General features: G+C 52.2%; 1 protein-coding gene across 11 annotated transcripts in view; it reads left to right on the top strand.

Moving 5' to 3' along the window:
• The first annotated feature begins 10,374 nt into the window (after nt 1-10,374).
• The window catches only part of FMNL2 (formin like 2), a 152,839-nt gene continuing 147,910 nt past the window's right edge, over nt 10,375-15,303 (top strand). For 2 of the 11 annotated variants that reach the window (XM_037397775.1, XM_037397779.1), the window contains exon 1: nt 10,408-10,664. In XM_037397775.1, the coding sequence (XP_037253672.1) occupies nt 10,548-10,664 (117 nt within the window). In that variant the 5' untranslated portion in view covers nt 10,408-10,547. Of the gene's footprint in view, nt 10,665-15,303 lie in introns of all 11 variants that reach the window. The other 9 variants (XM_037397777.1, XM_037397783.1, XM_037397776.1 and 6 more) reach the window with 8 other exon arrangements.

Raw genomic sequence — 15,303 nt, 5'->3', positions numbered from 1 at the left:
TGGCTGCAGAGACCCAATACCAGAGGGGCTGGCTGCGGGAGGGAGGGAGCGTTTTCTCCCCCACCCTCCAAAAATGTTTTAAGTGCTTAAATCTGGGGCGCTGAGCGCTGTGTGGGGTTCACTGGTGCTGCTGGGACTGAGTTCACCAAGGAGAGAGCTGAGAGCATCTCGATGCAGTTAAGTGATCTGGTACTGAGACTGTGGGTAAAATACCTGATATGCTTCTCCTCTGGCTGCTTTCTGGGGGTGACCAGGCTCAGCAATTGTCAAGATTATAATTTTGAACATGTTAAGAAAATTTCTTCAGCCCACGCCCACAGATTAAGCCACCATCAGAGATGAAAACACCTCATTTTTGGTGGATGTGCACCGAACTGTGAATACCCTGCGCAGGGAGGATGAGTTGCTTTCAGCGCGTGGCATTGCACCACCCTGTCATCCCACTTGATCTGCCATTTCCCAGGTGCAAAATAAGCCTTTTTATGACACCATCTTTTTTTTTTTTTTTTTTTTTTTTAAATCTAAATTAATCATAGGGCAGGGACTGCAGAGTGTAAATCTCACTGCAGCATCGAAGGGGTTATACTGATAAGCCAGCAGCTCCACGTGGAACAAAGCTGGCATTTCAGGGAGAAGACAATGGATTGTATTTTCTGTGTTCATTTTAGTCATCCATTTGGCATTGAGACTGAGGTCACCCACCCAGTCGTGCACTGCAGCATCTCTGTTCTAGCTAGCAAGGAGAAGCAAAACAAAGAGGAGCTGAGTCGGCAGGAATCAGATAGCAATCATGTATGGAAAAGTGCTCCGTTAAACGGCTTTTAGATAACGTTGTTGCAGTCCATTTCAGGACACTGTTTAAAATCCTTCCGAATAAGCATTTTCTCTGACACACATCTTAGCACTTTGCATGGCCACTGGTCACACTCAATTCCCATTTCACATCACAAACAATAATTACTAGCTTGGCCTGGTTTTGTGGCTGAATGGTATGATTTGCAATGCAAGCATTCAAGCACCAGCCAAAAGGATGTAGCGACTGCTATCCATCTGTAAATATTTTCTCTAGCAACAGCTTCATTTCCTTTGAAACATTAAAAAGGTTGTAGTTCTAACATGCATGCATATGCAGGCACGTGCCTTACAAAATAAACAGGCACGCACATACGCACGTCTCGCTTCAGCCTGAGTTTTGTGCCATGCAAAGAAGAGGCTCACTTTTGTCACCCCGTCCTGTTTTCTGGGAAATGTGCTTTTATTATGTGACCAACAACTTGGAAACCTGCATTCTCTGTCATATGGCTTCATCCCCAGGGAGCTGGTGCCTGGAGCTCCTCCGCCTTGTCAGCCGAAAGTGCAGACAGTCAAGGACGAGGTGCAATCCTTCTGGCGGCACAGCTGTGCAGGGAGCAGGGGAGAGCGCGCAATGGGCCCCAGAGCCATGCTTCAGCCTTCGGTCCTTGCTTTGCTCTGACACAGATCGGGTGTGAGCTGCGGGGACTGCTCCATCACCACGCTTTTCCAAGCTCACCGAAGCAGGTGTCTTGGTGCCAGCTGGGTGCAGCCACATGCACAGAGAAGGGCCCTGAGGTAGGGGATGCCCTGAGGCTGTCCCTGAACCCCGGCCAACTGACATGGCAAGCATTTCTCCAGATGCAGGAGGATTTGGGATGCACCTTTCCAAGGCTATGCTGGTACCCCTGGCAGTGCTACCACAGCTGCACAGCTGTAACCATCAGACGTAGCTGTACAATGTGCCAGAAAGTGGTGGGGCTTTGGAAAGTCTGTCAGCTAGTATCTCCAAACCCTCACAGCTGATTTCTTAAAAAAGCTATTAAAGATGCAGCAAGTCTTCTTCACGCTCCCTGCATCTAACATCATTTCACTCATGTCTGGGATCAGCCAAAGCGAGCCTGTCTGCCTTCAGTCCCCTGTTTCGCTGAGGCGGTAAATAATTCAGTGTGAACTCCTGTTATCCTTGTCTTGTAACAGAAATGGAGATGTTTAGAGTTGGCTGGAAAGGGGAAATTTTTGTTCTCTGGGAAGACCTGCCTTGGTGACCTTTTGTTTAATTTCACGTCGGAACAAAACCTGGCACTGTGGGACCTGGAGGGAAACGGACCTGCCCACATCCCAGTCTGTCGTGCCCCTGCCTGCCTGCCAGCCACGGGTCAGGAGCCAAGCAAGAACGTGTCCAAGTGTCCAGCTCCCAGCAAGCTCACCGGGCAGCTGAGCAACTCCACATCTGTGTACCTGAGCTCGCCTGGCAGTGCTTGTTGCTCCCCCGAAGAACTATCAGCTGAGGCTGATCAATCTCAAACCAGTATCCACGGTACAAACAGGCCCTTAGAGGCAAAGACAGTCACGCCAGTTTAGTGCAAATCAGACCTGTGAAGCCTCTGATGCCAGTTATCATCCTAATGACCCTCCACGCACTGTGGGACCAGGTGGGACCTCACAGGACACAGCTACATTCAGACCCCCCGTACCCCATCTCCACGTGGTGGCCTGGTTAGAGCGAGCAGCGGAAACCAGAGCTCACCCCCCACACTGTCCTCCAGCTGTCGGGGACTGTGGACATGGAGGCAGGCACCTCTTTCACTTGGGGAACGCAGAAGGATCCCTAAATTTAAAACCAAAGCAAAAAGAGGGTCACGGTGCCGCTCGGACAACATTGCCCTTGTGTCCGTGGAGCCCCCCGGGTGCCCCGACTACATGGGGAGGAGGGAGCTGAGGTGGGGGCTGGCGAGGGCAGCTCAGTGCTGCTGGGAGCTTCAGCTGCAGGGAGACGTCGATGAAGAGAGAGCTGGTGAGGTTAGAAAATGTGCTTTAAAACACAAGGTCTGGAAAAGGTGTTTCCAGTGACTGCACAACTCCAGCTCTTGCAAATCCTCCCCCTCCCCCTGCCTTGCTGGAAGACAAATGTTATTAATCAGTCCTGTAAATTGAAATCCGTATTTTTCTCATGAGTTCTGAAACCCATTTAAGGCCTCTAAACAGCTTCTATCAGCTGAAAAAATTAAATTAATTTTATTCCTCTTGCCTAACCACCCTCAGGAGTTCTTTGTCAAGAGCTTTTGGTGGAAAAACAAAGGAAACTTGTGCAGCATTTGTGTCCAAAGCCTGCATGGCAGCACACCGAGGTTTTCTCCTGCGCGGGTACAATGGCCGGCATTGTCCTATGGCTGTCGTTGGGAGCGACGAGCCAGCTGAGGGCTGAGGAACCGACTGAGCTACAGCCCCACTGTTCCACACACCGATAACTGCTCCGGGGCAGGGGGGGGAAAGAAAAAGAGAGAGACAAATCTTTTTGCAGTTAATAACGACAGTCCACGAATGTTAGAAAATGCCCCCGTCTTAAAAAATTATTCTGATCCTCCTGTCCTAGCTATGGTTTTGACAGCCAGTTTAAAGCTGAGACAGGCACACATACACATCGAGTCTGGCCTCTGCCTCCGAGTTCGGAAAGTGCTGCTTTACACTCAGATATAAGCTTTATTAAATATTGACTCATTCCCTCCCATTATTTTCTGCTCCATTATCTCAGTTTCATTAGTATTTACAAATCTTTGCCTTTCTGGGAATTCAGAAGTTGTGTTTTGTCTGCTTGCCTTCCTGCCAATAAATCATGAATGAGCTCCCGGCCAGGGTGCATCATCCCAGAAAATAACACTTGTCTTACATTTTCTCGTGAGCGAGATGGCATCAGACCGAACGCTGAGATCCCTCGCCTTGCTCTGGAGCATCACCATCACAGGCTCTTCCCCCAGCCCGGCCTGGGTGGGCACGTGCTGCAAGTGGGGGCTCCCGATGCTGGCCGGGGCGCCGAGGCATGCCGGGAGCCCCCCAGCCCTGGGTGCACGCCTTCGCGGGCCCGTGCTCTGCCTGGGGGAGTCTGCACCCCAGCCTTCGCACCCCGCTTTAAAGTGCGACACTCATTATTTACAGCATGTTGGGAGGAGGTGGGGGGCGAGGAGATGGAGGAGGCAGGGTGTGTGGGTTGTGTGCCAGCTGGGCTCCTCGTGCTCGGCAGACCCCCTGTCTCCTTAACTCAGCTGGGTTGGCTTGCCATGGGCTTTAATGTGAGTGGGTTTGCAGGCTGTGAGCCCCCGGCCAGCATCCAGGCCCCCCCTCAACAGCTCACCCCCTCCATCAGGCAGCCCAGCCCAGCAGCAAACCTCATGGGTGCTGTCTGAGCATCTCCCAGTCACAGCACATCCTGGGACCTTCTCTGATGTACACAGATACATGGTTTTCAGTGCGCAGGAAAATTCAGCCTTAAATTGCATTAATTTCTTGAAGAAGTGTAACAGATGAGCAAGCACCCTGTGTTTGCAAGTGCCTCTCTTGGGGATGTGTTTTAAAAGCAGACACGCTCTGTACTCCATCCCACAGAACAAATGCTCATGCCATTTTCTGTAACCGATTTTTTCTCCAAACAGTAGCAAATCATCCAGACTAGCTGTCCAGAGAAGAAGAATCATCTGAGCTTTGCTGAAAATAAATTGGACTGGGTCCTCAGCAGGTTTGTTCATAGAGCCAGGCAGGTTTGCACTCAGCTGAGAAGAACAATCCCAGTTTTGCTGAAACAGCATGGCCTCACCTTTAAAAATGATCAGGCTCCTGCACTGCCCCGGGGTCATGATCCAGCCGGGGGAGCAGAGTGGCCTGCAGCACCCTCCTGGGCTGCTTGCTTGGAGGCTGAGGGAGCCGGGCTTGCTGGAGGTGTTTTTCCAGGAGCCATTCCAGTGCTGACCTGGGACAGAGAGCTGCTGCTCTGTGCCGGACTATAGACAGGGGAAGGTGGGGGTCCTGTGCGCATCCTTCCCCAAGGTTCACCACCGAGGGCACCTGGGTCCGTGTGCAAGACCCTCAAATGCAGCTCTCAGCCTCTGCAGCCACCGGGTGTTTGCAAAGGGGGAAGGTGCTGTGAGACAGGACTCAAGAAAGAGCTGCTGCAAAAATCAGCCCTTCATCGCTGTCTTGTGATCCTGCACATGCTTTTCCTATGAGGCTTCCCTCCACAGGAGAGGGAAGGGGTCACAGGCTGCTTGCCCCTTCCCTCACACAGGGGAGAAAAGGGAAAAGGAGGAGGGAAGAAGGAAGAAAGAAAAAGAAAGAAAGAAGAAAAAACCCCCAAAAGACCACCCTGCCACTGGCTGACCACTGGTTTTAACAGATGGCAGCAGCTGGGACCAGGACCAGGTGTGAGTGCTTAAGGACAGCATCAGGCCTGAAGCCATCAGTTGACACCTGTGGTCCAAGCCCTACCCTTGAGTCTACCAGGTGGGACGGATGACTCCGCAGCTCTGCCCTCAGCCTAGTTATGGACAGAAACCAGCTGTGGGCCCCACCGAAACGGCAAATGAGTTTGGGGGCCTTACTTCACCTCTTAGAAATCTAGGTCAGTAAACCAGCAGTGGCAGAAACGGGGCTGTTTGGCATTACTGCAGCTTTTCTGCTAAACATATCTGCTCAGCTTCCTCTGAAAATCACACTCCCCGGACTAGCGAGCGCTCTCATTGCTGAGCCCTGACCCGCGCTCCTGGTGCCACGCTGCCCTCGCACACACGGCCCTCGCTTACCAATTAAGCCTATATAATTTTAAGGAACAACTCAAAAGTCAGAAGAAAGGTGCAAAACTGCTGTGCTAAATATTTCCATGTGTTACTTCTCCTCAAAGCTGAGAAAAAGCGTACGTAGGTACTGTCGGGGTTGCACTTAACCCTCTTGCGTGTTGCTGTGTGCCATTGCATGCTCAGTGCTGGGCTCGCACACAGCCTGGCCTCAGGCCCGTCAGTCCAGTACCACGGCCTGGGAGGCGTCCCCACACCTCAGAAAGGAGCAACAAGACTGAAAGGATCGATCGGTCTTGGATTGAGCGGGCGTAACCCTATGCACCCTCTGGCAGGAGATCCAGGCATGATATTTAGTGCTTGCTGCTGGTAGAGGAGTGGTCCTGAGCAGAAACTGGGGCTGATCTCATTGCTGTTGACCTCACAGTTTGCTTTGATGAAGCTGCATCTGATCTGCACAAACAAGTGTTGGAAGTAAGGCCGAGGACATCAGCACAGTTAAACCAGAGCATAACTGCTGCAAGTAAATCAGATTCCAAGTTAACAATTTAATTTCTAGCAGACAGAGAAAAATCAGAGGGCTAATAAGATATGAACCTAATAACTCAATGTACCTGGACTGAGCATTTCCATCTGTTATCACAAGCTCAGATCTCAGCACAAGATGCAGAAACAGCAATTGTGCAATGAGGATGTGGACACAGGCGTGAAAAGCGAGAGGAGGCAGGTGGCCATGCCCACCTGTGTGGTAGAAAGCAGGATCAAAGCTGACAAGGCTTTATGTGCTGATGTACAGGTGGCTGCAGAAAAGATGTCGATATGGCAATTGGTAAGGTCCTTCAGAATGATGGCAAACTTTTCAGGTTCCAGGTGGTTTTTAGATTTGTATTTAATTCTCAAACAAAATACATGCTGTTCTAAGATAACTTACAGTAACACTAATGCCAACAGGCCTGACCATTATTTTGCAACTTATATCCACAATCTGTTGAGGCTAGATAAGGCATGTTTCTTGTATTTGTAGGAAATTGCTATAAATAAAAGACTAACAGGCACTGGAGCAGATAGCAGATACGTTGTACTGGGTAAAACATGATGAAACGAAGTGAAACTGCCTCTTCTTTAACAGTGGATGTGCATGAGGATAAAGACTATCAAGTCTTTATTTCCCATCATCAGGAAATCCCTGCAGAAGCTGATTTTCTTTGAGAAGACTGTTCTCAGAAAGCAGCCTTTCTTTTTTTCTTTTTTTCATTTATTACAGAAAAAAATCCTCTGTAGTCTTCTAGTCAAGGTCAGCTGTTCATGTGCTGCAATCAATAATCTCTTCTTAAGTGTACGCTGCTCAGCTCTCACAATGGAGTTTATGGCTGTGCTACATCTTTATCATGAATGAATACTACCTTTCCACTGCTGAGCTAGGGTCTAGCTAGTTATGAAAGCCTGCTGCTGACCCGCCAGCTTTGAGAGCATTCTATCAGATCACCTGGAACTTCACTGAAATGTCAGCTCAGGGTCTATCTGGAAATGCTGAGCACTGGGGGGAAATGAGGTTTCATAAACCACTCTTCCTTTCCCTTCCAAGTTTCTTCCATGGATAGCTAAGTAGACAATGGTTCGGGGGAATTTAAGAAAGTCTCGGCCCCAAACTTCCAGCTTTGTTTTAAGGTAGAGATTTTGGTGACAAACGGCAGTACCACTTAGCTTCAGTGAGGGCTGGGAAGTATGTGTCTCATTCTCCAGTGACATTCCACACATGACCAGGCACAGAGCCCTTGCCAGGCTGGCATGGCCATTAACCCCGGTGCAGACAATGCCTTCCCTGGTGGCATCACCCATTGTGAATCGCCCAGGTGCCTGGGATCAGCTTCGTAAATTACGCATTGTGTAGCTGGTTATTTAGTTTAAATAAACACATGTAAAAATGAAGGTCTTGTTTATTAATTTTTATCCTGGAGTAATTTCTTTAATTTAAGTGTGAGCCAGCTAAGCAGCTTTTTTATTTAGCAATGCTGCCACGCTGATTTTGACATTTGCAAATGTCGACATCCCAGTTACAGACTACAACAAATTACTCAAAAATTGTCTTGTTCTCCTAAAAGAATTCCTTTGCTTTGCACTTACTGCACTGATGTTAAACAGTCACCCTACGCATGGATGGTTAGTTTCATTACAAATTTTGGAAGTCTGGTTTTAAACTTATAGCACGATTTAGAGCTGCCTTTGGCTTCTTGCCTAAATGTAAGCCAAAGAATCCAGTTTGCCCTGCAATTATCCTAAGCTTTCCCAGGTATGCGTGGCTAGCAGCGGCTCCCAGTCCCCAAATGTCTCCTTTTGTCCAGAGGGATTTTAAAAATGTTAAGATGATTTCCCCGATTCAGAAAACTAAGGCTCTTGAGTGCTTCCATGGTGGGAGTTATCGACTGGGAAAACACTGGGACTCCTGATACTGGCACAAGTTTGTTGTTGTAGGTAATTAACAGCAACACTCAGGCTTATGTGCAAAACTGTGTCATATTCACTTTCCCGTATGCAATATAAGGCAAAAGTAACACTTTCCTACACCACACAACTGCTGTATCCGGGATGCTGAAGCACCGTGTTTTCTGCTGGGTTTGAAAGGGAGCTGAGGGTTCATTTCTGATTTGCAGTGCTCAGCTTCAGGCACCTGGGACCCCTCTGGGGTGTCTGTGAGGTCCTGCTCTGGGACATGAGCCTGGGACTGGTCAGCACCCAGCACAGCTGGCAATCTGCTGCCGGGAGAGTGAAGGATCCTTGGGCAGAGACTGTCTTCAGCATCCTGTACCCTGACCCTCATCTGTTATCTGTGATAGTCTAATGCTCTCTTATCTCACAGCAGTGTTGTGAAGCTTAATTAACTAATTAATCTTTCAAAGAATTGTGATAGTCTTAGATAAAAGACATCAGGCAAAGTATCTCTTACTATTCCTTTCACTATCGACAATAACATTGTTATTAACACCCAAAGAACTGTCTAAGGTTTTAAAACTTTGTTAAGGATACTGCAAAAATTTTAGGCTTTTAATGAGGCAGTTGTACGAAATTCTGACCTGCCTCTCGGGTAACACCCTCCCCGGCGCCCATGGAGCAGAATCCTCACTTTCAGCATTGCTCAGGCTCCCAGACCAAGTCCTGCACTGGCTGATGTTCTGTGGGCAAGGTGCTCTGGTGTGGGGGTGTAAGCCAGGACAGGGCGTGTCGCTCACCATCCCAGTCCTGAATATATGATGTCTTTTTAAGATTAGAATGAGAACATTCAATTAGTAGCGGGTTTAGAGCACACACAGAGAAAAGCTTACTGTCACTTAGACACTGGGTTTTGACAGCAGGATTGTGTATGTCACAGCACATGACTCCCCACGCATTGCTTTTGTGGCAGCTTCGGAGGCCATGCCTCTAGCGCAACTCTCATCCTACATAACGTAAATTAAGACATGCTCATTTTCTAAACAACAATGCCTATTGCTCCCCACCCCCCCAAATTAATCTCCATGTGGACAGTTACCATGTCCTACCAGGCTAAGCCAGAAATACTCCCACATCCCAGCAGATAGGTATGGATGTGGCCAAGTCCCATCGCAGGGCACACCGGTACATTTACCGTGGGCTGCCAGGTAACAGCATCAACAAATTGTCGTGTAGCTTGATTCAAGAGATTTACTGAATTTCTTGAACTAGCTGGCAGCAAAAGGCAGAACTTCACAGATAATCACTGAAAGCCTTTAATGATGTTTGCAATTTTATCTGTAATGGTGAGCTGGCACAACATGGAGCCCCAGAGCGGTGTGTGCACAGCCCTGCGCTGGGGTGCCAAAGCAAGGATGGAGTGAAGGCAGTGATGACCAGGAGGAGAAATGGCAGCAGGAGTGTTGTCGCAAAGGTGATAGCTGAGTGGAACTCCTTCTTTCCTGGAAGGATAATCGAATGTTAAAATAAGACAGTGGGATATGGATCAGCAGGGCTCTTGGGCTGCAGAATAAAAAGAGATGTAAGCATAATACAGCCCAGCCACCAAATGGGTCAATACCTTCTGGAGCCGAGGGAATTGCCCACGATCTGGAGGAGGTGCCGAGGCACCACGCTGCTGGGGCTGGGGTATCCAACACCGTCCCTGCACAGTGGCCCAGGGGAAAGCACGGCCAGGGTCTGGTTTGGCCACCACGATGCCGGAAGGCAGCGCTGGAGAAGACTTGCAGGGAATGATCAAAAGTGGAAAATAACACCTGAAGAGCAGGCAGCTTTGAGGCACTCGGGAGAAGGATGCTCCCTGATTACGGCAAGGCCTCGCCTGTGGATCCGTTCGGGTGGTGTCACCCCGCACCCACGGCCATTTATCGGCCCGCTGCCCCCACCTCAGCGGGTGCAGCCCGGTGGCAGGCGACGCCCCCCGGACCTCTCAGCGGGGCCGGAGGCGCCCCCGCGGGCTCGAAGGCGCCGGGCCCCGACCCGCGGAGGGTCCCGGACAGGCTGCGGCCACCGCCCGAGGCGGCCGGAGCGCCGGGCCCTGCGCCCCACCGCACGCCGGGCCGGGCTGCTCCCGCGGGGGGAGGCGGGGGCCCGGGGCAGGCCGCGGGGGCCGGCGCCGCCCGCTGAGGTAAAATGGACGCCGAGGGGGGTCGCCCCCGCCCCCGCGGGTCGGCGACCGGCCCCGGCCCTCCCTGCCCCGGGCGGCGGCGGGACTACGAGTCCCAGCGCGCCTCGGGCCGGGGGCGGAGCGGGGCTTTGTGCGGGCGGCGGGGCGGCATGCGGGGGAGCCGCCGCCGAGCCGCAGCCGGAGCCGGAGCTGGAGCCGGAGCGAGCCCGCCCCGGGGGGAGGGCGGCGAGCCATGACGGGCGGCGGCGCGGCGTTCCGCCGTCGGTGCTAGAGGGCGACCGCGGGGCGCGGAGCCCGCCTGGCGCGGAGCGCGGAGGCAGCGCGGAGGGGCCGCCGCCGCCGCTGCCGCCGCCGCCATGGGCAACGCGGGGAGCGTGGACTCGCAGCAGACGGAGTTCAGGGCACACAGCGTGCCCCTCAAGCTGCCCATGCCCGAGCCCGGCGAGCTGGAGGAGCGCTTCGCCGTCGTCCTGGTGAGTGCCGGCCCCATTGTCTGTGGGGAGCGGGTCGGGCCGCCGGGGAGGGGGCGCCGCGTTCTGCCCGCCGGCCTGCGCCAAGGGGCCGGGGGAGCTGCGGGGCCCCGCGCCCGGCCGGGGGCGTGCGGGGCGGCGGCGGCCGCGGAAAAGTTGGGAGCGCGGGAGGGAGCTGCCCCGCCGCGCTCCCCCTCGGCGGGGCCGGGCCGGGCCGGCGGCACAGGTGGGCTCGGCGGGGCGGTGCCGCCCGCACCTCGCGGCCCGGCCGGGGTGGCGGGACGGGGCGGCGGAGCGCGGGGAGCGGAGCGCGGGCAGGCGTGTGCGCCGGCTGCGGCTCTTTGTCTCGGGATCCCCCGAAGAGCCGCTTTCGCCCGAGCCCGGGCGGGTCTCCCCCGCCGCGGGGCTGCCCCTCCTGGCGGGCGAACCTGCGAGGAGCCGCCGGTGGCGAGAAGCTGGCGGCGGGAGCCCTGCGGCGGCCCGGCCTCGGCCTGGCGGCTCCCAGGAGCCCGGGCTGGCGCCCCCCGGCCGGCTGTGAGGCGGCGCCCCCCGGGCCCCGGCCGGCGGGTGCGCTGGGCTGGGCCCGGGGCCGGGCTCCGGTTGGTGTCTCGCTCCCGTCCCCTCACCTGAGGAGCGCTCCGTGCTTGGGATCGCCTTCCCGGGAGGACTTCCCAGGGAAGGGCAGCGCTGGGGCAGACAGCCTGCTTCCCTCGGGTGGCCGCGGAGTGCGCGCCGGGCATCGCGACCCCTCCGTTCTTCCGGCTCCCTCTGACTTCTGAGCAACGTTTATGTGAAAACCAGGGGCTCAGGGGGGAGCAGGCGTGAGCCCCATGTGCGTGCCATGCCTGCGGTGCCTGCCGTGCCGTGTGAGAGCCGCGAGGCCAGCCGCTGCTGCCAGAGTAATTCCCGATCGGATACTAGTGCAGCCCCCCCAGTATCTGAAATACTCTTGGTGCTGAGCGAGGATTCGCAAACTGGTGTGTGTTGGGGATTATTTCTGGTTAGACCCAATTAGATTATCATGTCTAAGAAAAGAATAAGCCTATTCAGTCAGGAACCCCCACTGACGAGCCAAATGACAAGTGCGATGTTACGATGATTAGGCAGAATGGAAAAAGCCCGATCGCACATTGCTCTCGTCGGGGAAACCCGTGGTCTCTCTACAGCTGGGAGATATCCCCGCACGCAGCGCGTGGCTCGGAATCGAGTCGTGATTCATCCTAACCTACCAGAAGGGTGCCTGGCTTAATGTGTGCGCGTGGTCAGTGGGAGAAAATCAGTGGTTTTGTGTTAGGACTGATTGATTGGATCAGTACAGGGAAGGGATGTCACTTTGGGAAAGGAGAGCGAGTTAGGTGTGTATAGTGTAAATATGGGAGGTAACAGGGCTGTGCCTGTAGTTTCTTGAGGTGCTTGAAAGGAGGAGGTGGCATCAGTTTTTAGAAGACGGACTTAAATTAAGGGTCAGAGGACGAGTGCTGTAGCTTTGCTGGAGGGAGGAGAGGGTGCCGGATGGTCCGCTCCCATTGGGAGGAGCTGTAAGATGGGGCCCGGAACAGCCCAAAATTGCCTTCAGCCTGTTCTCCAAGCCAGCCGGGGATGGCTGGTGTTTGCTGCAGCTTCCAGGAAATATCTGGCCGGTTTATGACAGAATAAACTCCTAGGCTGTTATTACTTTGTTTTCTCTGTGGCTCTGAGGGGAAGATGACTGTGCCACTGGTCAGACCCCAGAACGGGGTAGGCAGTAGAACAGCAGGGATTAATGAGAAAGGAATGGTGGCTGGGGAAAAAAAAGATGAGGAATGTTTTCTGTAGGGAGAGAGGATTAGTCAGGAGATGGGCATATGAAGGAGGAGATGCTGAAGGTTAAAGGACTAAATCTCACCTTCTTTGCATGCTGTCTTAAGAAATTAGCCTGGCACAAGCATTGCTCACACAGTCTGAGAGCCCTGGTGAGGTCCCGAGGGGCTTTGTTGACAACAGCAATCTTCATATCACTAATGAAGTTTCCAAGACTGTTTTTGGTGTTGATGAACATGCAGCTTGCTTGAGTTGTAGCTGTGTGTGGGGATATACGGTCATCACGCCGAGCGGTTCATTTCTCTTTCTGTATGTAAAGAGTGGGGCTGTGTGGGAAACGTTCCTCCTGTGCAGCCTCACAAAAGTATTTTTTTCTTCTCACCTTGTACAGAACCAGCACAGTGAGCCATAGCCCTCTAAAAGAAGTGCACGTCCGTGAGGAGAGCACAGGTTGCCCACGTTTTTTTCCACAAGTGCCATGACATTGCCTTGTTTTATTTTTTCCACTTCACATGTAGTCTCCTGACCTTCCACAAGATCTTTGTGGTCCCTTCAGCAAGGAGATGGATGAGCAGCGGTGCGCCTGGAGGAGATGCGCATGTGTGCTAGCTCTCATTTGCTGGGTTGTTAGCAGATGTAGTCTTGAGGAAGGTCTCTGGTGAAGTACTTTGTCCACTCCAAACATAGAGTCACCTTGCTGCCTCCTTGGTTAGCCTCGCTCTTTGAGGTCTGAGGTGCATAAATTGCAGGAGATGATGGGAAGTGCTCCAGGTCATGCTTTTTTGGTTAAGCTCTCCAGTGTAACTAATAGGCTCCTCCAGTCTGTAACTGTGCCATTGGCATTACTGAGGATGCGCTGAGCTTGCCTGTGGCAGTGCCTGACTGAGGTGAAGGACAGCAATGCTGGGTCTGTCTGTGTCACACCTCTTGGTCTGCTGGGCAAGTAACATGAGAGGATTTTCCTAGTGGGTCTGTGTCTTCTGGTGCTGGTTTTGGGATTGCTGTAGTAAATGTGCTTCTCTGGCTTGTTTGTTGTATTGAGATTCATATGCGTCTCTGCTAGCGAGGGCTGGGGTCTGTTTGTTTCAGGAAGACATCATATTTGATGGGATAGTCTTTGAGGAGAAAAAGGTGGAGGATAACCCAAGGGAGATCCAGGTTTCTGTCTGCAAGCTAAACATTTTTTTTTCATCCTCTCAAACTGATGTGAGTCCTCCCCTTTTGGTAGGACGTGGGAAATAATTCCCTTGGTTTCAAGTTTATGCAAGAGTGTAAAGTTCAGGGAGGTGGTGGTGTGTTACTGCCACCGAGCTCCCAGTTTGCTGGTGGCGGGTGCTGGATATACCAAGAGGTAGATTCCAGCTCTTGCGCTGACTCGGAGCTTGCCAGCCCTGGCACAGCCCCTCGGCTCGGTTGCCTGTCTGCAGGAACCTCCCACCGTTGTCCTTTCCCCAGCATGCTCACTTTTCCTCCTCAGCTGTGTTGGATTTTTTCCCTGGCTTTATCGTATGGACACATGGGACAAGTGTGCGTGAATTATGAATTCTGGTAACAAACCCTATGTTATTGCATAGGAAACCATTGTTCAGCGTGTGCAAGTGCAGTCACAAACCAAGTGCCCCGAATGGGTCTGTAGACATTATGGCACCGCCATCCAGTGCAGCGAGCTGTGCGTTTGGAGGTGTGGTGGTAAAAGCCAGGCGTCCAGCGCCTGCAGCAGGGTGGTCTTTCTCTGAACTGGTAACGGGGTTGCACGTTTGCAAATGACACGTGGTTTGTAGGAAGCAGCCAGGACAGAGTTGGCAGGGTAAATTGTTGCCTAATGAGCTGTGATTGACATAATTTGACTGCTGGATTACAAATCTGCGGTGAGGTTAACAGGAAATATCCTCTTACCCCCACCAAGTGGTGTTTCATTTTACAAAGGAGTCTTCTGTGCCCGGTCCTGTAGGATGGAGGGAAGGGTCTGAAGGGTGAGGGGAGTGTGGAAGGAGGAGGTCTTTCTGCCATCCCACTCCTGGCCCTGCTGTGCTCCATCCTCAGTTTAACGTGGTAGTACCTGCCTGGAGGCAGGGCATCAGCTCTGCTTCTGTTGAATGAACCCAAGGCTTTGCTAACAGGAACTTCTTCGTTCCGATAGAATATCCTTCTTCACAGTGGATTTTGTCCAAGCATCATTTTCCATACCAGTCAAGGGACTTTTAGTGTCTATTGCTAAAGAATTTGAAAGCTCAGTGTGAAAACTCTCTAACGTTTCCCAGCTGTTTTCCATTCCTCTTCCTGGTCATCTATCAAATATATTATGCATTTTTTTTATAATATATATGGTTTAGAGTCTGCAGATTAAAGAGCTTGATGTGGTTGCAGGAGTTACCTGCGAGGTAGTATTCGTTCCCTCACTTTGGTGGGGCACTGGGGTCCTGGTTGTAATTCCTAAATTTAACAGAACTCTCTTGGGTCTAATTTCAGTTGAGACCCTGTGCTCCCGATAGGCATGACTTGTGTTGGTTTTGTGGAAATAGAAAGCAGTACTGTGGAAGCTGAGAGACACTAGATTAGATTTAGGAACCACCTCAGGGAAAGGAGATTTCAAAAATTCAGATACTGAAAAGTCCTTCTGTGTGTTCTTCAGGCCTCATCTCTGACATGGTTCTGCCACTGGGCTCTTTCCTTGAGGTCTTGTTTAAATGATTCAAGCAATGACACCTTTTGCTTGAAGAAACAATCTAATAAATCATGCTGTTAAATATATATATTTCTGACAGGTTAAATTTATGGAGTGAAGTAGTACTTGGTGGTGACACATCCATCAAGTTGCCTTGTACATCGGTAGATGGCATTT

The sequence above is a fragment of the Falco rusticolus genome, chromosome 8, assembly GCF_015220075.1.
Source record: "Falco rusticolus isolate bFalRus1 chromosome 8, bFalRus1.pri, whole genome shotgun sequence".
Taxonomy (NCBI): Eukaryota; Metazoa; Chordata; class Aves; order Falconiformes; family Falconidae; genus Falco; species Falco rusticolus.
The sequence above is the reverse complement of the archived record's forward strand: the minus strand, read 5'-3'. Positions and strand labels throughout refer to the sequence as shown.